Raw genomic sequence first — 19,656 nt, forward strand, 5'->3', positions numbered from 1 at the left:
AAAGCCGATACGGAGCCTGGGATGCTTGCAGCCGTTAGTCTCGTCAATGCAAATAATTTCCGGCCAAAGGTCAAAACGCTACTGACTATGTAGACTATAGCATGGCTTGATACCCTTTGATACGGAATGGCATCAAAAGGCCCAAAGTTTTTGTGGTAATGGTACGTCTCGAGTTCCTTTTGGTAGTACTTGGGGGCACGGACCTCGGCGATGCGGGGTGAGGATCTTCCCTGTAACCAGAGACGGGTCGGAAGACCATCGACGTCGGCAACAGGGAATTCCGTACAAGGTAAACCGTGGATAGGATCCTTTCGTTGGTTACCTAGCCTACCTTTTGTGTCAGCACGCGATGCAACTTCAGCGGCATTTGGCCGGATGACGCTATTGGTGTGCTTAGCTCGGGGGACACGTGGGAAACTGAGGAGTCGCCGCGGGGATTGGGAAGAACAGCAAGGAAGAACAAAAAGAGGAACTGAGGACGTAAGATCGAGAACCGAGTTCGAGGAAGTGAAAAGGTTTAGAGAGCGGGACCGAGTTGGGGCAGGAGAGATGATGGATGAAAGGTATGTACGTCAAATACGGTTAGATGTAAGATACATACCGTAACTGAAGACTGGACATCATACATGTAGGAGCACTGCAGTCTAGCTTCGAACGCTCTTGCCTTCTCTTGTCACACTTCGGTATCTGTCACGCAGGATCCGATGTGTTCACTGTCTGCCATATTTTACCATGAATCATGTTGATTCAGATACTTGAACGTCAGCACGTAGTTTCAATCGCGCTACTTATGGACGATGTGCGGAACCCGCCAGAACCTGCCATGCTGGGTTCCGGGAAGCGTACCCGACATGTGATAAGCTTCTGTGTAGTCATTTGTGTAGATGTCCCACGAACAACATCTCCCAGCTTCTTGGGCTGAGAAAAACTAGCACTCTTTCATACACAGTATACCACATCAACTTACCCATACCTCGGACTCTTATCGAGATGTGCTATATCCAACCTGAATCCTAAGCCGCAAAATGTCGGCTCCATGTTTGAAATGCTATGTCTGTATATAGTAGTGAACTTCGAATGTTTTCGTCAATAAGCGCCAGTGGTTTAGTGGTAAAATCCATCGTTGCCATCGATGGGCCCCGCGTTCGATTCGCGGCTGACGCAAAGTTGCCTATCTTTTTTCACGCTTTTATCTCTTTTTGTCCCTCTTTTGATGACTGCAAGTCGTAACCCCGTTACCGGTGCGTCATTGTTATAGACATTCACCATGAGGCTCATCCTCGTTTCCTCCTACTATCTTTTGCTTGCCCGTCAGTCTTTGTGGTCTTTTGCCATTTGCAACAAGTGGAACAATGCCCGTGACCTTCACAAGCAAGTGTTGAAGTCCGTGCCCTGGACGGCCCTTACCGGACCTTTCATTCACCTGCACTAGCCTTCCTTCCGGGTATTCGATTATCTTTTAGGCTGCCCTAAGTTCCTTTTCTCCTCTTTTGTCATCCATTCAGACTCTAGAGGTAGTAAAACCCGGGCATTTTGTCTCGTCGCATTTGTGTCTCCAACACAACGAAACCAACAACGGGATACGTATGGAGTGGGACAGTTGTATGAAGGCTTCAACCTGCTCATTTACATTAGTGCAAAGGCAAGGTATTTATGGAGTATTTTATTTTCACCCTTCCGTCGTGTCATTACCTACTTGTATGTACTTGTTTTTTCCAGTAATGTTCACGAAAGGCGGGGGTGAGCATGCTCCCGCTTACACCCCACACCCGACCCGGATAGCCACCATGGAACACTTCTTATTGCAGTTATGCCAGCACCTCTTGTGGAGCGCAACCATCTGCCAAATGCTCGTACCTTTCTAGCGCAATCCAGGCTGCCCTCCATCGATTGGCTGTTCCTTCTCGAACCTCCCACCTCAACCTCCAACCTGCGGCTGCCATCGACCTCAACTTCCCAAGTGCCCAACATCTTGCCTCAGACCTCTGAATCCCTCGTCTTCGGCCTCCATCCGCCGTCTCTAAGGTTGGCCCTCACCCGGTCCTGCCACAACCACAATCTGGATTGGATATCTGACGGAATCCTTTTCGAGCAACACCAACATACGATGTGTGAATCTTGGTCAGCTTCTCACTTCTCACGAATCCATCATGTCGTTCATCCATATCGACCGCTTTCTCGCGGCCGGGTGCGTCGTTATCAACGAAGCCGAAAGCGGGATCTCCCCAGCCCTTTGGGCCGTCCCTCTGCTTCACACCTGGCACAGCATCGATATTCCGGCCTCTAAAGGCAAGCGGAAATACAATCCATCCATTGGACCTATTGATGTCGCCGGCTCCGATCCGCCGCTCTACCCTAGTGTTCAGGACGCCCTCCTGGAATCTCCCTTTCTTTCCCCATTCCAAAGTCTCTTAGGCTCTAAATGGGTTCACACGACGTTCAGAGTTACAGCTGAGTTTCCCTCCAGAGGCATTGTTCGTGTCTACATACTTCCAGACGACGTCGAGAATCGCCTGCTCCCCCGATCTAATACACATCTACGACAACTTAGAACCAGACTCTTCCAGCTCCTTGACTGCTCCTCCTGTACATGGAATGGGAATGTCAAATGCCAAAAAGCTGATCACGATAGGAACAACACTGACCAAGACTTGATCGGAAAACCGCAGACGCTGCTGCAAATGTTCAACACTCTCCCAGCCCCGAATCCCAAACCGAACCAAGTACAGGACCTCGACAGGCGCGCTAGTATGCACAACTTGCTCAACAACAAGGTGTTGGGCCTCAAGACGACGCTATATCCGTTCCAGTGTCGGTCCGCAGCCTCCATGGTACAACGAGAGTCGCTGACAGAGCCAGTTCCGGATCCTCGACTGCCAAAGCCTTATGTCGATCATCTAGGGAAGATGTACTACGTGGACCCCATCGCCAAAACCATCGTTATTGACCTGGCTTATTATGACAGCGTCTGTGGAGGCATCCTGGCTGAGGAAATGGGAGCTGGAAAGACCCTCATTTGCCTGGCTCTCATCCTAGCGACGAAGCACATCCCCACGTCTATTCCGGAGTTATATCGTGGAGCAGACCCCATTGTGCGGCACAAAGTCGGGAGCTTGATGGATATGGCGGCGGCCGAGGTCACGAGAAGCGGAGCGTGGAAGGACATCTTCGCCCCCAACGGCCAAGAAAATGATGGGTTCCAGTATGACTCGGTCATCAATGCCATCCAGCGAAACCCCGGCTGGTACCGCCTACCTCGGCCAGTTTCACCACGGCCCACCCGCAGGAACGCGACCGAGACCCGTGGTGAGATGATTTACCTTTCCCACACGTCTCTTATAATTGTGCCGCCAAATCTCGTTACCCATTGGGAACAAGAGATTGAGAAGCACACCAGCGGCCTCCGAGTACTACTACAGACAAAGACTTTGTGTCTACCTGCTGCTGAAGAACTGAAAGAATATGACATAGTTCTTTTCTCAAGAAGCATCTTCGAGAGCATTCATTCATCCAAACAAGCAACGAAGAAGTCTTCACGGAGTTACCAAAGCAACCCATTGGCAAATGTACATTGGAAGCGTTGCATTGTCGACGAGGGCCATATACTCGGAAACTCAACTTCGGGCGGCGTCAACTCCATGCCGAAGACTAATCTACAGCTTGTCATTAATGATTTGCATGTAGATGCTAAGTGGGTTGTTACTGGCACACCATCCAAAGGCCTTTATGGCCTTGAGAATGGAGTTCGAGGCAGTCTGGAGCAAAATCATCAAGTTTCCATGGATCTAGAGCTCCAGGATCTCAAGGCAATCGGTGTCATGGCTTCTGTTTTCTTGAAAGCACGACCCTGGGCTAACACGCTTGGCGAAGCCCGGTCTCTGGGAGTAGTTGGAGCGACGAAGGACCATGTGCATTGGGAGGACTACGTCGTTAAACCCTGGTCTTCACGCACGGTGGATCGCCGCGATGACTGCCTGAAGGCAACTCTTGGATCCCTGATTGTTCGACACCCCAAGCTCGAGATTGTCCCATTCCTGCCTTCTGTCGAGGAGAGAACTGTGTATCTTGATGGGTCGTACCAAGATATTCTCTCCATCAATCTCTTCTCGATGTATATCATCTTCAATGCCGTACAGTCGGTGAGGACCGACGAGGATTACTTTTTCCACAAGACCCAGAGGGACGCGCTGGCAAGTTTGGTCAAAAACCTCAGACAAGCCAGTTTTTTCGGCGGCCAATTCTTTCCTAGGTCAGACATTTTTCAGGCCATTGATAGGGCGGAACGATTCCTCGACGAGGGCGTGGTAAACATCACCGCAAAGGACGACGATTTGCTACGAACCGCCATCGAGTTTGGTCGAGTTGCGGTTAGCAACACCATCAAGGATGCCGCCCACTGTTTTGCCCAGGTCCCAGTATTCGTTGAAAACTTTCCTTTTGGCGCCGGTGAACATTGGTCTCTCGATGTGAGCGCCAGAGACCCCGTCTGCACAATGGCGCCCCTCCTTCTTCGCCTTCAGGAGCGCCTAAAGCCCTTCACCAAATCTCCCAAAACGCTCGATACGTTGCCCACGTTAGGGGACATTGCTACGTGGGGAGAGCATGATCAGCGAAATGCGTTGGCGCACACCAGTTGGGAGAAATTCGGGCGCCTTCAAGACAATGTGTCCACAGTAGGGACCACCGACACTCGTTCCAATATGCGAAAAAAAAGCTCTTCGAGTGTGAAACCTTTTGTGGGGAAAACAAAGCTTGCGCAAGAACAACAAGGTTCTATAGCCGGCCTGGCCTCGGAAGTTGCTGCACCCCTCATAACAACGAGGTTGATCTCGACCGCCTCAGCGAAGCTCTCATATCTCGTCGACCAAATCATCCAACACCAAGAAGCCGAGCAGATATTGGTATTCTACGAGGATGACAACGTAGCCTACTACCTCGCCGAGGTGCTCGAAGTTCTAAGAATCCAGCATCTCATCTACGCCAAGGGTATCACCAGCGAGCGCAAAAACTATTACCTTGCCACCTTCACGCTGAAACCGAAGATACGGGTCATGCTCATGGATGTCAGCCAGGCGGCCTACGGCCTGGATATGAAGACGGCTTCCCGCATCTACTTCATCAACCCGGTGCTGAACCCGCAGGTCGGGGCTCAGGCCATCGGCCGCGCGCGCAGAATAAGCCAGCAGAAGCCGGTCACGGTCGAGACGCTGGTGCTGCGCGGCAGCATTGACGAGGTGATTGTCCGACGGCGCGAGGAAATGTCGCCTGCTGAGCAGAGGAAGTGCAGCCGGGGTTCGATTTTGGATGATCGACCGATCTATAACTGGATCTTGAACGCTAAGATTCTTCCGCTTCCGACGAGCGTGGATAAGGATGACGGACCGGCGCAGATGGCCAAGTTGGCGGAACCGCAGTATATCTTTGGAAGGAGCTCTGGCACTTATCGTGGGCATACGGACACGGACCTTGTGATGCGCGACCTGGGCAGTGACGCCCTAAGAGCCGTGAATGCGGGGAGAAAATCTCAGAGGGATAATGAAGTAACCACCTCGGGTCAATACATAACAGCAACTTTTGGTTCCAACAAGAGGACGTACCAGGACGATGACGGCGCTATACATTCAGCTACCTCCTCCATACAGGAAGATGGAGATGTGATGATGATGGATGCCCAACAGAGAGCGGAGCCAGATTCAGCCGAGGGTCCTCCTTCTCGTTCGACTAAGCGTCTCCGTGTCCGATTTGCAGACACGGGCGAGAATTGAGTCGACCTTGGTAAGCCTGGCGGTCTGGCTGTTTCCGGGTAAGGATAAATTACCGGCCATTTCCCGTTAGGCCACATCCCCTCCCCATGGACTGGGCGGGCAGTGGACGATGCAATCTACGAAAAGCCTGTGTTGACCAACATGGCTTTGAAGAGACATGCATCGAGAACGAATCCCCCTTTCCCCTTGATCTGTGACGAACAGACCGGATTCCTTCATTGAAAAGCGCAACCTTTAGCCAGGACTCCGAAATTCATTGTAAAGCTTTATACACAATCTATATATCCCGAACGCTGGCCATCTCCGCCTTTCTGGACTTTTGGACAGTTTTTTTTATATTTTTACTCTTGTTGCGGCGGCATGTCACGTTTTCAATCACCTTTTCTTACTGAATTCCTTGGTTTAGGATCTGGGTCGAAGGCTTTCATCGGTTTGTGAACCGGAAATACTGGTAAACCGGTATTCTCATGCTCAACAAATGTTGGTCTCCTCGGCAAAGATGTTCTAGGCGAATCGCAAGCCCGCCCTATGGTAACAAATTTTAGTTATAATCGATACTCATGTAAGGAACGAACAAATGTTGAATGGCATAACTTCACCGTATGGGTTGACAAACAAACATGCCAGTGTAACAACCACTAGCCGCAGGTACTATATCTGCAGTTTGTATCTGACGTATATGCTCGAAGGGCCATGTGGCCAAAAGGAGAAACTGTCCAGGGTGAATATCCAGATGCAGATGTGGATTGAAGAAAGGGAAACCTTTTAGAGCCTGCCCTCAGGCCGGACACGACCTGAACTGCAACAGGCAGATTACGAAGCCACCTCATGAACTTCGATCGTCACTAGGGGGCTGAAGGCCCGGCCCGCAAATGGCGAATTATATACGATCTACGTACCCAAAGATGATTTGGACAAGTGCGTGCGTGCGTGCGTGGGGGATGGAAACCATCAAAGCTGAAAGAAATGCAAAAAGAATGCAAGACTGCCGATGCAGTACGATGCTTATCCACTTGCCTGGGACCCGACAGTATGCAGTGCAGATTCAAAGGGCTCGACTGACATGACTGGCATCCGGCGACGCAGTTCATTCATCCAATCGATAGCCATCGGGATCTTCGTCGCGCCACTATCACCATCCCGCACAATTGGATGTTCTTTTTTGGGACCGCTCAGGCGGTCAAGGTCGAGATCATCCTCATCGCAGCGTGGCCAGGCGTGACCTCGGTCCGGTCCGGTCCTCTAGTCAGCCCCATCGTGGGGTGTTGCCGTCCCCTAACGACTTTGCGGGTCGCGTCCCGTGGACTCTCGAACATGGGATTTGCTCCTACACTATGTACGGCGGTGTCCGGTTTGTGGAGGTGCGGAGGCTGTTCGTCTCATGTTCACTTCGTTGTTCTGTCGCGGCCTCGGACGAAGACACCGGTTGGAGAAACAGTGTGGCATGTGAAGTTCACTAACTGAATTAGCTGCTGGTATCCCCAGGCCTTGTTAGTGAGCGAGAGTGAAAATCATTGAATCCCTGTAAACAGCTAGAACAGCCCGCCCCGGGAAAGTCGGTCCCAGGCCATGCAAAAGCCGCAGACTTGGACAAGTTCCAAGGAGGAGATGCTCGTATAACCAGCGCCGGATCGACAAGCTGACATGGTATCGAAGCCACACATTGGACAGAGTAGCCGATGCAGCGGCACTAAAAGAGCTGCCTGGTGGATCATCCGTACACTATTTTACTTTGTTTGGTAACTCGCCAGCTCGCAAGGCCGCCAGCCAGTTTGACAGCACATCTCCCGACTACCAAACACACGCTTCAACCGGAATTGTATTGCGCGAACGAGGAGACGAGGTGGCGGCCATTCGAGTCCAAGGATACCGAGTTACCGATAAGACAGACACATGGGTATGTAGGTAAAGTAGGGGAGAAGCCATATAAACAAAGCGCAGTCCAGTCCCGATGCCAGGTGTTTTGGAGGGACCAGGGCTGTCACAAAGTCCTCTCCTGACAAACACTGGTGGCACCGCTACACATGGGCATGTTCCAGTCCAAAAGCGCCGTTTCAATGCTGTGGGGCTCGCCAGTCCTGGTGCAAGGAGCGAGGAATCCTTCAGAAACAAGGGAACAAGATAGATTAACGACGAACCCAGGACGTATTCCACTGTAAGTACGGAACTCGGGCAAGGGACAAGTGGAAATCCAGTGCAAGCAGGGTCGATGCAGCGTCGATGCAGGTCGATGCATCCATTCTCGGTGGAGGAGGCAGTCGCAGTCTGCAACCTCAAAAGTAGGTACCTAGTCTAGGCAGGAACCAAGCAAAAGCTGCAGCTGCTCTAGGTGGTGTAGTCTACTGTAGTAGTCGTCAGATGTTTTCAGGTCTCTCTTCCTTCTTCGCTCTCTTTCCCTTCATTCCCCATCACCACCTGAGAGTAGAGGTAGCTGACAACTCCAAATCGACCCTGCCGCAGCAGTCGTGCAACCTGGGACACCTGCTCGATTGATGGCTGCTATTATCAGCCGGAGAAAGCACTATCAACCTTGGTCCGTCGCATCCCGTCACATCGGACCCCTCGTCAACTGAACGAACCGTCTCGCTCTCGCTAAGTATTCTCAGTCACTCGTTTATACACACACTTTTTGATCTGTCCTTCTTGACGATCTGACGGCACCCTCCCTGGTCTTGGCTATCTGGCAACCCCTCGCTCGCCCTCGCTCGTTTCATCGACGTCGACACCCCATATACCTAGGAATAGGACACATATACGAACGACAGTCATTACCAAATACTCGCTCCTTCAATATTGTATTTGGACAGGCAGCGTTGTATTCCAATCCGGACACGATCCAACAACATCAGCTACTCTCCATCTCCTGTTTGCACGGCGCAATCACCAACAAACAAACAGAAAAAAGCGTGGTACTTGGTTAGCGGGACTTGGAATCCAACCGCCGAACGATGCTAGAGTGAATAACGGTTCGGACATATTTAGGATCTTCCTTTTTGTCTCATAATCACAGCATATCGAGTAAAGTATCAGTTATCCGCCTACGCCTCATGCTACCCGACTTTATCATCTCCTCACCAACCTTGCCGACTTGACCCATTCAGCCATGGTGATCAGAGATCATTCGGATGGGTCGCGCGGCTCGTCCGCCGAGCCGCCGTCAGATGAGCCCTCCTCGTCAAGATGGTGGCGTCGGGGTCGAAGGGGCAGCGAAAGTTCGATATCCAGCTTCGTCCAACGGCTCAGGTCACGGTCTCGAAATAGGAGAAACTCGGTGACAGAAGACCACTCGGAGGGAACTTCCGACGCGCGCGACGGGAGCAGCAGAAGAGCCAGTAATCCGCCATCTCGGGCGCCAAGCGAAGAGAGATCGAGTCCTGTTGGAGGAGAATCGAAAAGACCCAAGACTAAAGGCAGATCATCAACTTCTTAGTGAGTAACGCTTATTCTCGGTGCTTTTTCTGGTTTAAATTTTTTAGCCTTTTTCTTTACCCTTTTTTACCTTTTTTTTTTTCCCACCTCGAGCTATTCCTTGTTGTCCATCCCGCAGAATTTTGTTTCACCCTGGATCCCCTTTCTCCACATGTAATCACATCATCATTTTATCATGACCTATAGTCAAGACTTTACAGCCGCACTCCAGCAGTTCTGTCATTGCCTGCTGCTACCCGGCGTCCCTTAGCGTGCCAAAGCTCCAAGTGGTGCTGTGTTGACTGTTCGCACGCCGTGTAACGTGGACCTCATTCCCCTTCCCAGGCTTCTCTCGTTATTCTCCGCGTTTTACGGCGTTTCGGCAGTGTCATAGGCCCCTTTTAACAAGGGAGCATCTCAGCCCGTCAGCAAGTGTCGAGTTTCAAAAGAAGCTGAGCCCAGCTCGGTTCTCGTTGCATTCGAATCTTCAAGGGCTTTGGCCAAGGCAACATCCCTCGTTCTTCCATCAAGCTATGCCCGGATTCAACAATGAAGGCAGAAGCTGTTTGCCGTCCCTTCCCGTACCATCTTAATCCCACAATCATACCCGCCCGGATGGACTCTTTCTTTGTAGTCACAATCTCCACCGCGAGGCAGTGGCGCCACGATATTGTACTAGTACAGTCGCCCAGTGGTCGCTTCGTGGGCAACATCCCGCAATGGCTGGTTTGCAGCGGTTACATCTTGGCGGGTCCTCCTCGGCACGCGCTGCAGGCCTAGGTCGGCGAGTGAGGTTACGAGAATTGTCGCTACGAGACCTACCCACTCGAGGCACTCTAAATAACCAGGCACTGTTTCCAATTGCCGAGCTGTGACCTTACGAACTTTGGCCCCAGCGGTGGTTACGGCACCCTTTCCAAGCTCTCTCAGGGGTTGTTTACAAACTGGGGAACTTGGGCTGCCTGAGACTGGCGGTAAAAGCCAAGAGCGGTTGAAGCCTCAGCTTGCGCTTCCGAATGGCTGCGTCTTATCAGCGCCCAAAGATCCCAATATTGGATACCGGAAAGAGAGCAACGGGCCGCATACAGATCCCACTATCCTACTTCATAAGATTATGATATTCACTGCCCAACGTCATAGCAAAACATTTTCTGCAACTTCCTTTCTCTGTCTTGACTGATCTACTTGTTACCCTTCCCCGTGATTACCACCGGCCTTTGAATACCCTTCGGACGAGACGCTTACTGACCAGATCCATTATTGGAAACACAAAAGTCCACCCTTGAGTTTTTTCAACAGCAACAGTCGGCAACTAGCATACCAACACCAGCGAACCCATTCTTCCTCTGCCGTCTTACAACAACGTCCTTATTCGACCCAGGATGAGTCGAAATTGAAAGCACCGCCACGTTTCAAGGATACCACGGCCTCTACTTCTGACCAGGCACTGAGCGGCACAGCATTTGGTGACGAGAGGCCAGAGACTGGAAGGTTAGCACCCATAAAGCCTATGGGGTTGCCTCCTTTGAAGACTGCGATGCCGCCACCGATCCACGACTTGCCTCACACCATGTATCCACCAAAAGAGCAAGAGTTTGTGTTAAGAACACAGAGGTCATGCGCGAGGATGGAGGAAGCGACGGCGGCTCGTGTCAGCCAAACAATCTCGAAGAAGGGAAAGGAAAAGGCAGTAGAAATGCCCACAATGGTTGAAGCTATTCAACAACCCACTTTGTCAAAGGGTTGGCCACTATCGACAACAGCAGGACCGGTATGGGATCAACAGGGGATGTATGATCGACAATGGCGAGTGTCCGGTCAAAGTATAATCTCTACAACGAGCACCGTTCCCTCAAACCGAGACAGCTGGGATAGTCGACCGCACTACTCGATTATCAACAATGGAAGCATCACGAGCCTGGGATCGATGCGAGCACAAAGCCCGCCTGCTGGTCCTCGTACGTCTTTGTTGGCACAGTTGCAGAAACCCGCTCAGGTATCACGACCTAAACCTCCAGGGCGGAAATCGAAGCCCGGAGAGTTGTTTGCTGCTCTGCCCGGTGAGGTTATCGAGCTTATTTTAGAGGAGTTGCGGAAACTCCACTTCAAGCCTGGGACTAACAGCTGTGCAACCTGTTGGATGAGGGACTGCTGCAACATTGCTATAAGCGCCAGGAAGTTTCTGAAATACGCCCGAGAAGCATTGTATGGGCACATCCAACTTGTCGGAGCAGACGGACATCATATGAAGAAGCGAACGAAGTTGACTTACGGGTCAAGACTGGTTCTTTTGCGCAGAACGCTACGAGGAAACTTGAGGATAGCAGCGATAGTGCGGTCATTGAAACCCCCGGCTTTGCCATCAGCAGCATCTTCAGTGGAAGAATATAATGATCTAGTAGCATCGGTCATTCTGGCATGTCCCAACTTTGAGCGGCTGGTTGGATACTACCCGACATACGATCATACCTTTCAGCGCATTTTCCAAGCTCTTTCGACACGTCAGAAGTTGAAAGAGATGGATTGGATTCTGGAACGCTCGCCATTGCAACGACAAAAGTCAACAGCCGCTATCCGCCCATTGACTGCTAATGGGAGCAAATACAATCTCGCAAACGGCAGTAAACACAATCTCGCCAACCTCAACAACAGCAGACACAATCTCCACGAGCTGGAACATCTGTCACTTACTCAATGCCGAATGTTTATCGACTTTCACCTTGGCTGGCAACAGCTCACCACGCTTGTGGTACATTGTCATCCCGGAGCAACGCTGGCCCCTGACGGCATTCTAGATCAGACCTTCCGTAATCTCCCATCTCTGCAGAATCTCAACGTCTCCCACCTTCCACGCAGCTCGTTTACCGATGCGAACCTTCTTCATCTTCCTCCCCGTCTCAAGAAACTTACCCTGGCTCATCTCCCTGGCATCACCACTGCTGGACTTACCACGTACGCCAGCCGATCTGCTGCCACATCGCTTACTACATTGACACTCATCCACATGAACCTCGAAACGCTCCCCTCTTTGGCACGGATCTTGTCTAACCTCGTCAACCTGGATACCTTCAACCTCGTCCAACACCACGCCCCAGTCATGCCTAGCGATGAGATGATTTGGCTGTTTCCGTACATTACCTCGAACTCTTTGCGCAAGCTTCACTGGGATATACCCACACGTACCACGACCACGCCTGCGGACGACATCTTGGCGAAGAGCATTCTTGCCGGCGGTTTTCCCCGATTAACCGCCATTCGCTGTCCGAATGATCCCGAAGGAGTTTTCCAGGCTCTTTGTAAACCCAAAGAGCGCGCCGACCACCCGACCGATCGTTATCGTGGAGGCAAGATGCACTTTACGCCCACCAACACCAGCGGGATGATCCATCACGCGCGCAGCCCCTCTGGATTTGACTCGATCGCGAGCAGCACGGGAAGTATGACGAATGGTTCCATCGGCGACGACAGGGACACCATCTCCACGCCATCGACACCTACCGATACTTCTTTTCCTCTGCCAACCTCCAGCGGCGGCGGCGGTCCGCCATTGAAGTCTCTTCCCATCTTCGCGCCCAAACCCGGTTCTCTAGCAGATCCCTTCCTCCTTTCGCACCGCGCGCAATCAGACCTGCACCTCGCCCGGCTAGCCGCCCAAGCCCGCATCGAAGCAGCACGCAAGTTTCCCCGTTTCTTTATCATCGTCACCGACCCCAACGGCGAAGTTGTGGACAGATATGGCGTTGGAGCATTCATTGGACGGACGGACAGCAAGATCACGTATCTTCTGACAGCCGACGAAGGGAGCGGCGCAACAGACGAAGGAGGTGGGCTGGTTACCGTGGATAGAATGCTGGGAGACTGTGGAGAGGCGTTGGTGTTGCCTCCCAAGTCATCAAAGGCTGTGTCGGAGAAGGTTGAGAAACATGAGCATAGGCACTCAAAATCCTCGGAAGACAAAAAGGAGCATCGAAGGAGCAGGAGCACTTCAAGGACTGGGATGAGGGAGTGGTGGGGTGCGAGGAGCAAGAGTAAAAGTAGAGCTGCCGCGGCGGCGGAAAAAGCGGCGGAAAAGGCAGCGAATAAGGTGGAAGACGTAATGGTGAAGACGGGTACGGAGGAGCAAAGTAGGACAAGGGAAGGGTGTATTGGACGGTGGAATACGTACAGTGGGTCGGTGGTTGATAAGAAGGATCGGGAGAGATGGTGGCATACGGAGAGGGGACGGTGGAGGCCAGTTGTGCTTTCATGATTATGGAAAGAGGAATGACGGATGAGTGATGAATCAGCAAGCGAGCAGCACTGAATAGGTGTTGTCTGGGTTGTGGTGATATATGGATGAGATGATTTGCAACGGTGGTTGATGTTATAATCTAGTGTGTATGTATGAAACATTACTGACGACGAAATAATTATTGTAGGTGGCATGAAAATGTTTACATAACGCCAAGATATAGATTGCCATTATGACTGAGTGGACGCCTGTGACCTTTCTTTTTTTTATTTCTTTCTTCCATTAGCTGGTACTCAGAACCAGTACAGAAGAGGCCGATTGTTAAAATGATCATTACGGATGAAGAGGGCCCGGATGGGTAAATTTCAACCGACCCTCCGGCCGGGTCATGCATGCAAGACCACTCATCTCCAAGCCTAGAAAAACCGACGAAGACCTGGACCGGACACCACGCTTTAGGCCAGAGTTTGTCCATTGACATCCGTAATGAACCATCTGAATCCTCCCAGGCTGCTCATCTAGCCAAAAGCATCCCGTCGCAGCCCTTTCTCCCCTCCCCTCTTACCCGCCGTAACAAAAAAAAAAAAAAAAAAAAAAAAAAAAAAAAACCCCATATAACCCTCTTCCATCACCTACCCCCCTAATGATGCATAACAAACCCCTTGCCTTCCTCCCACTCATTACACCCCTCCCTTATTCCCATCCAATACCTCAACTTCACACACTCCCTCGTGGCCGCCTCCACATCTTCCTTAGCAAACGCTTCGCTCAATTTTTCTTCTGACTCTTTTATCCGCGCCTCATTCTCTTCCCTAACCGGCTCCAAATCCGCTTCCGTTTTCGCCTCGTCAATCTGCTCCCGCGCTTCCAACACCGTCATCAACAAGGTGGGATCCGACCCATTCTGGTAGTCGGTCGATTCGTCACCGGCCAAATCGACGTCGTAGAGTTCTTTGAGCAGGTATTGGGCGCGGAGAAGGGGCGAAGAAAGGGTCTTGTAGGCGGAATTGATGAGAGAGGAGGTTGCTTCTGCTTTTCGCCGCTGCAGCAGGGACTCGTCGCTGTTGCTGCCGTTGCTGCTGTTGCTGTCAAACTGGTTGGCTGAGTGGTGGAAGTCCGGGTGGGAGGCGGCTTGGAGACGGAGGAATTCGCGGCGCAGGGCGCGGACGTCGATGTCGAAGGGCCCGGACGGGGGTGGGCCGAGGGGGAGGGTGATGGGGAAGAGGGCGTAGTAGCGCGGTATGGGTTTGTTACTATCCGAAGAAGAGGAGGTGGAGGAGTTTGGTGCTTGGGGCTTGGGTGTGTTGTCGGAGGGGGTAGAAGAGGTAGAGTATTCGTGTGCGCGGGCGCTCGGGAATAGGCGGTGTTTTTGTATCTCTCTTGTCGTCGTCGTCGTCGTCACTCGTGGCCTTGATTGCTCGGGGACTTCTGGCCTTCGGTTCCTGTTCTTGCTGGCGCATGCTGTAGAGAAGGCCACTCCTGCGTTTGTCCTGCTGGCTTCGTTGCGACAGGCGGCGCAAAGGGCGCGCGTTGCTGGGCTGGAGAGAATCGAAGTTCGCATGTTGCTTTTTGACTTTCGGCGGGGAAGAATGAACAAAATATTGGTTTCGTGAGCGATATGAAATGATCCTTTGCGATATTCGGTCGAGTAATATTGTTCGGTTGTGTCGTCTGTGGTCGCCTGGCGTGACTGTATAGAGGGAAAAAAAGAATTGAAAAGTCGAAATGACGCCGTAATTCGGATGCGCCGCCCGCGCAACTGAAAAGAAGCTCTCGGCGGCACAGCAAATGACGTCGCTGGAAGCCTCGGCGAAGGTGCCAGCCCTAGCGGGGCTACCCGGTCAAGATAGCGCGTTGGACCCGCTAGGGTCGATGCACTTCGTCGCCCCCGATTTCATCCCGTCCCAGAATGAGATGAAATACGAATATCTTGAGTAATGGACTCCAACCGCGTCTTCGATTCATGGCTGCCGAGGGCCGTCGTTAACAGAAAGACGGCAAGTTTGATTTCGTACATGAAGCTACCGGTCGGTATGCCTATTCGAGCCTTGAATACTATGGCGTCGTGACGGACTGATGGCGACTGGACTGTACTCGATTGCCGGCGAGAATTGAACAACATGATGAACTGCGCTGGAAAAGGTTTGACATTGCGGGAGTAACGAGGGCGGCGACCCCGCTAGTTTATAACAGAACCCAGTGCCCGTCAGTAGACGTCACAGCAGGCCGAAGGGCATCGTACGATTTTGCTCTTCGGTTGGACCTAGAGGAACCAACCAGCTGGATTTGTGCAGTTTGAGCAAAGATCCAGCCCTACACTTCACGGAAGCTGCGAGTAAAAGGCCCAGGGACAGTTCAAACGTCTCAGCTGTAAGTTGTTGGGTCAAGGGCGGTATCTTGGGAGTCGGTCCCAATACAAAGCCCGTCATTCAGCTCAACGTAAACAGAAACTGATTTTTGCATTACTGCCCATCATGCCGACGATGAGCATCGTTGGCAAGATGTATGCTCTTTTAGAAGACGCTTCAGATGTTTGTTTACAAGCCCCTGACTTTTTTTGGTTTCCGGAGGACTGAGGGAAGACCTGAGCAACCGGATGGCGGATCCCTGCGGCTCCACTGACTTAGTGTGGGTAGAGCTTCCCCACAGCCCCACAGCAAACCCACCCCCACCAGCAGCAGCAGCAACACGCACCTAACGACAAGCTACTGAGGAAGCTTTCAACCACTTTGTCACTGACAACGGTCACACAGCCTTATCGACAACCTTCTTTTTGTTCGACAACTCAACTGAACTCCTCAACTCACGACATCCAACAGCACCAGCACAGGAACATACTCAAAATTCTCATACCGGACTTAGAATTACTACTACCACACTATTCGGCTGGGATTCATACTCAGACGAGCTTCTTGTTCACAGCCATCCACCAGGCGGCCCCTCACGTCTGCTTCACCCCCCGACATAGCAAACTTCGAGCAGTGGTAACTCCAACCACGAAAAGAAAGCATCACGGGCCAATATGGTCTCCTCAGAAGTAAGAGACCTTCTGGCGCAGGTGCCGAACTGGAGTCAAGCAGACCGTCCCGCCGCCTTCAGGACGATAATCACCACCATCACCTCCAGCCCCGACCCCAGCCACTTCGCCGCCGACCTCAAAGCCGTTACCGACGCCATCTTCCTAGAGTCGCTGGGTGTCGTCGCCACTCGAGCTCTAGTCATCGACCTGATAGACGCCCTTAAATCGCTTGCTTCCGGAGGGCCCTCCGCAGACACCATTAATTCCACAACCTCCAGCATCTGGCTTGACGTAGGCAAGGCCATCCAACAGCATATCCAGTCCAACCCCACCCTCGCAACCTCGCTGGTCGACCAGACCGCCACCATTTACGAGGACCTCCTAGCGGCCGCCCACGAATCACAAAATAGTTTTACCGACGCCGCCAAGACGCTCGCGGCCATCCCGCTTGACTCCTCACAGCGTCGCGTCACAGACAAATACAAGGCCGATCTCTGGATCCGCATCATCCGCAACTACCTGGAAGACGACGATGCCACCAGTGCCGAAACCTACCTCAACAAGCTCAAAAACATCATCCACAACGTAGCCGACGATAACCCGGTGCTGAACCTGCACTTCAAGCTCAGCGCCGCCCGCATCCAGGACAGCAACCGGCAGTTTTTGGCCGCCTCGCAGTCGTACTACGAAATCAGCCTGTCGCCCGCCATCGCCGAAGAGGAGCGCTTACACACCCTGAGCATGGCCATCAAGTGCGCCGTCCTCGCCCCGGCGGGACCCCCGCGGTCACGCGTTTTGGCAAAGCTCTACAAGGACGAACGGTCGGCTTCGCTGGAGGAGTTCGGCATCCTGGAGAAGATGTTTCTTGACCGCCTGCTGGCGCGGGCCGAGGTGGAAAAGTTCGCTCAGGGCCTGGCGCCGCACCAGCTGGCCACGACGTCGGACGGGAGCACGGTGCTGGCCAAGGCCATGGTCGAGCACAACCTGCTGGCCGTGAGCCGGCTGTACCGCAACATTGGGTTCGACGCGCTGGGGTCGTGGTTGGGGCTGGACTCTGGGAACAAGGCGGAGGAGATCACGGCGCGGATGATTGAGCAAGGACGGCTGGCGGGGTCGATCGATCAGATTGACAGGATCATTTACTTTGAGAGCGGGCTGGAAGCCTCGGGGGAGAAGGGTAGTGGTAGGGCCGAGGTACCGGTGGGCAAGGAAATGCGGAGGCAGGATGGGATGGTGCAAGCATTGGCGGAAGACCTCGAACGCATCACGGATGATCTTCTGGTGGAGTTTCCTCAGCTGGTACCCGCCGGGGTTCCTGGCAATTAGGATAGCTCGTCCCTGGGCGGGCACCTTGATCCTCTCGAGGAGATGGAACCGCTCATCACAGCCGTACCAGTGAAGTCTGGCAGCCCCGCCAAAAGAAAGCAAGCATGATGACAAAGAGCAGCGCGTATGACACCTAAAAGAAGGCGTATGTACATTTCGAAGAGAAGAAATACAGCACTGGAGGCATACTTACGGATGGGACATTGTCCTTCAAGAGTGTCTAAAACGTAGTGTCTGTACATAGTCCAGAATAGAGTTACATTAAGACAGGCAGGTATAACGCGTATTAGTATTGTCATGCTAATGTCCTAAATATCTACCCATGACCGTTTATCCAACCATGCCTCTCCCGCAAATCGTCTCTGTTATGCTAATCGTAATCGTAACGCAACGCATGCCGCCAAAACGCCGCTTACTCTTTGTCCCAAACCCATAAATACCCAAAGACATCCATGCCGCTGTACCCCTGGCTATCCGACGCTGTCGTTCCCTTGGTATGCCACTTTGCCCGCCTGCCACTAAGAACCGGGCAGCGGACTGACTGGCGCAATAAGGTTAATCCAAATCTCTCCTACGAACAACGATATATCCTTTATCAAGCCCAGCCGATATTGGCTCAGCCGGGTCCTCTTCTTCCTCAAACACCTTCTCGTCATCTTTGAACATTCTCCTTTTCCTGCCCATCGGCGTCCGGTCGTTGTCCGATTGTTCTCTCACAAGCATATTGACGAAAGTGACGCCAATTTTGTTTCCCATCCGATCGTAGCCCGCGGGTGTGAAGTGGATGCCGTCGTCCCAATAACGTTCCCGGTCGGCTTCGGACAGGGCGTAGAAGGGGAAGGCGGCGTGGAGGTCGAAGGTGTAGCTGTTTTTAGGGGGGTTGGGCTTGTAAGTCTTGGTTACGGAACGATTTGAGAGTGTGGGTGTGGGTTTGAGAAAGGGAAGGTTTCAGAGAGGGCGTGTGGGGGTGAAGGGGGGAGACATACTAGTTGGGCTTCTTGTAGGTCTTGATCATCTGGTTCAACTCGTCCCTCCTAAAGTCCAATAACTCCTTCATTCCGCCAGCTGACGATCCGATCTCGGGAACGGTGAGCGCGAGGACCTTGCATTTGCGGCTCAGAGCCATGTCCCAGATCTGTGTGAGGCTTTCAAAGATTTGGTTGGGGTGGATGTTACTGCCGAGATCGTTGGTTCCGCCGAGCACGATGGCCCAGTTGAAGGGTTTGTAGTCTGCTGGGTTCCTTGGGGCGAAATGTGATTCCATCCTGGTTAGAAACGACCCTTCACCTGTTACCAGATCACCGGACACCCCGTCTGTTACTATCTCCACGTCGACATCGGGAAACGCCATACGCAGCATCTCTTTGAGTTTGGTGCTATAGGGGGTGAAGCAGGAGCCCCAGCCGGAGTAGCCCTCGGTGAGGGAGTCGCCGAAGCAGAGGATCCGGAGCTTCGAGGGGGGCATTTCGTCGTTGTTGGCGCTGGTTCGAATGGTTCAGGGGTCGGTCGGCAGTGATGTCGGAAGTAGATGTTGTAAAATGTGCAATCTTTGGCGTATATAGTGGAAGGATGGGATTTCAGATGTTATGGTACTAGGGACGCGGCTACTATACTGCTAACTGACATCGACCAGCCTGGCCAGGCAGACGGGATAAGTGAGGTCCGGAAGTTGTGATGTCCTTCGACGGCATCAATTGAGGGCCGAAACAGTCGAGCGGAACAGGTCTTGGGCGAGGTTCTATTTAGTAAATTGGATGGATCAAAGGAACTGAAGCGAAAGGCAAAGCAGTCATCAAGGTGTGACAGGCTGACTGGTGGCAGCTGAACAAGGCAGCCGATTAGGTGCTTATCGGTTGATTGTGTCTCACCGCGATGTTATCGGGATGAGCACCTGCAGGCGCGTGGCA

General features: G+C 52.4%; 7 protein-coding genes across 7 annotated transcripts; 3 read left to right on the forward strand and 4 right to left on the reverse strand.

Annotated features, from left to right (window-relative positions):
- Positions 1–164: 164 nt before the first annotated feature.
- NEUTE1DRAFT_28793 (uncharacterized protein) lies at positions 165–320 on the reverse strand (the record flags this gene model as incomplete). Its single annotated transcript, XM_009856629.1, has 1 exon — positions 165–320. A coding segment is annotated over one exon (156 nt), but the record flags the coding sequence as incomplete, so codon positions are not given.
- A 1,830-nt stretch (positions 321–2,150) lies between these two features.
- On the forward strand, positions 2,151–5,765 carry NEUTE1DRAFT_125775 (uncharacterized protein; the record flags this gene model as incomplete). Its single annotated transcript, XM_009857598.1, has 2 exons — positions 2,151–2,188; positions 2,552–5,765. The coding sequence occupies 2 exons, from the start codon at positions 2,151–2,153 to the stop codon at positions 5,763–5,765; spliced, it is 3,252 nt and encodes a 1,083-aa protein (XP_009855900.1).
- A 4,978-nt stretch (positions 5,766–10,743) lies between these two features.
- Positions 10,744–13,640, forward strand: NEUTE1DRAFT_125776 (uncharacterized protein; the record flags this gene model as incomplete). Its single annotated transcript, XM_009857599.1, has 1 exon — positions 10,744–13,640. The coding sequence occupies one exon, from the start codon at positions 10,744–10,746 to the stop codon at positions 13,420–13,422; it is 2,679 nt and encodes an 892-aa protein (XP_009855901.1).
- A 404-nt stretch (positions 13,641–14,044) lies between these two features.
- NEUTE1DRAFT_52204 (uncharacterized protein) lies at positions 14,045–14,965 on the reverse strand (the record flags this gene model as incomplete). Its single annotated transcript, XM_009857546.1, has 2 exons — positions 14,045–14,465; positions 14,499–14,965. 2 exons carry the CDS (start codon positions 14,963–14,965, stop codon positions 14,045–14,047), a joined length of 888 nt encoding a protein of 295 aa, XP_009855848.1.
- A 310-nt stretch (positions 14,966–15,275) lies between these two features.
- Positions 15,276–15,538, reverse strand: NEUTE1DRAFT_118700 (uncharacterized protein; the record flags this gene model as incomplete). Its single annotated transcript, XM_009857600.1, has 1 exon — positions 15,276–15,538. The coding sequence occupies one exon, from the start codon at positions 15,524–15,526 to the stop codon at positions 15,299–15,301; it is 228 nt and encodes a 75-aa protein (XP_009855902.1).
- Positions 15,539–16,230: 692 nt separating this feature from the next.
- On the forward strand, positions 16,231–18,015 carry NEUTE1DRAFT_125779 (uncharacterized protein; the record flags this gene model as incomplete). The annotated part of the gene is made up of 1 exon (XM_009857601.1): positions 16,231–18,015. The coding sequence occupies one exon, from the start codon at positions 16,427–16,429 to the stop codon at positions 17,747–17,749; it is 1,323 nt and encodes a 440-aa protein (XP_009855903.1).
- A 4-nt stretch (positions 18,016–18,019) lies between these two features.
- NEUTE1DRAFT_71668 (uncharacterized protein) lies at positions 18,020–19,214 on the reverse strand (the record flags this gene model as incomplete). Its single annotated transcript, XM_009857602.1, has 2 exons — positions 18,020–18,614; positions 18,736–19,214. The coding sequence occupies 2 exons, from the start codon at positions 19,212–19,214 to the stop codon at positions 18,305–18,307; spliced, it is 789 nt and encodes a 262-aa protein (XP_009855904.1).
- Between the last annotated feature and the right edge of the window lie 442 nt (positions 19,215–19,656).

This window comes from Neurospora tetrasperma (genome assembly GCF_000213175.1).
Source record: "Neurospora tetrasperma FGSC 2508 unplaced genomic scaffold NEUTE1scaffold_81, whole genome shotgun sequence".
Classification (NCBI taxonomy): domain Eukaryota; kingdom Fungi; phylum Ascomycota; class Sordariomycetes; order Sordariales; family Sordariaceae; genus Neurospora; species Neurospora tetrasperma.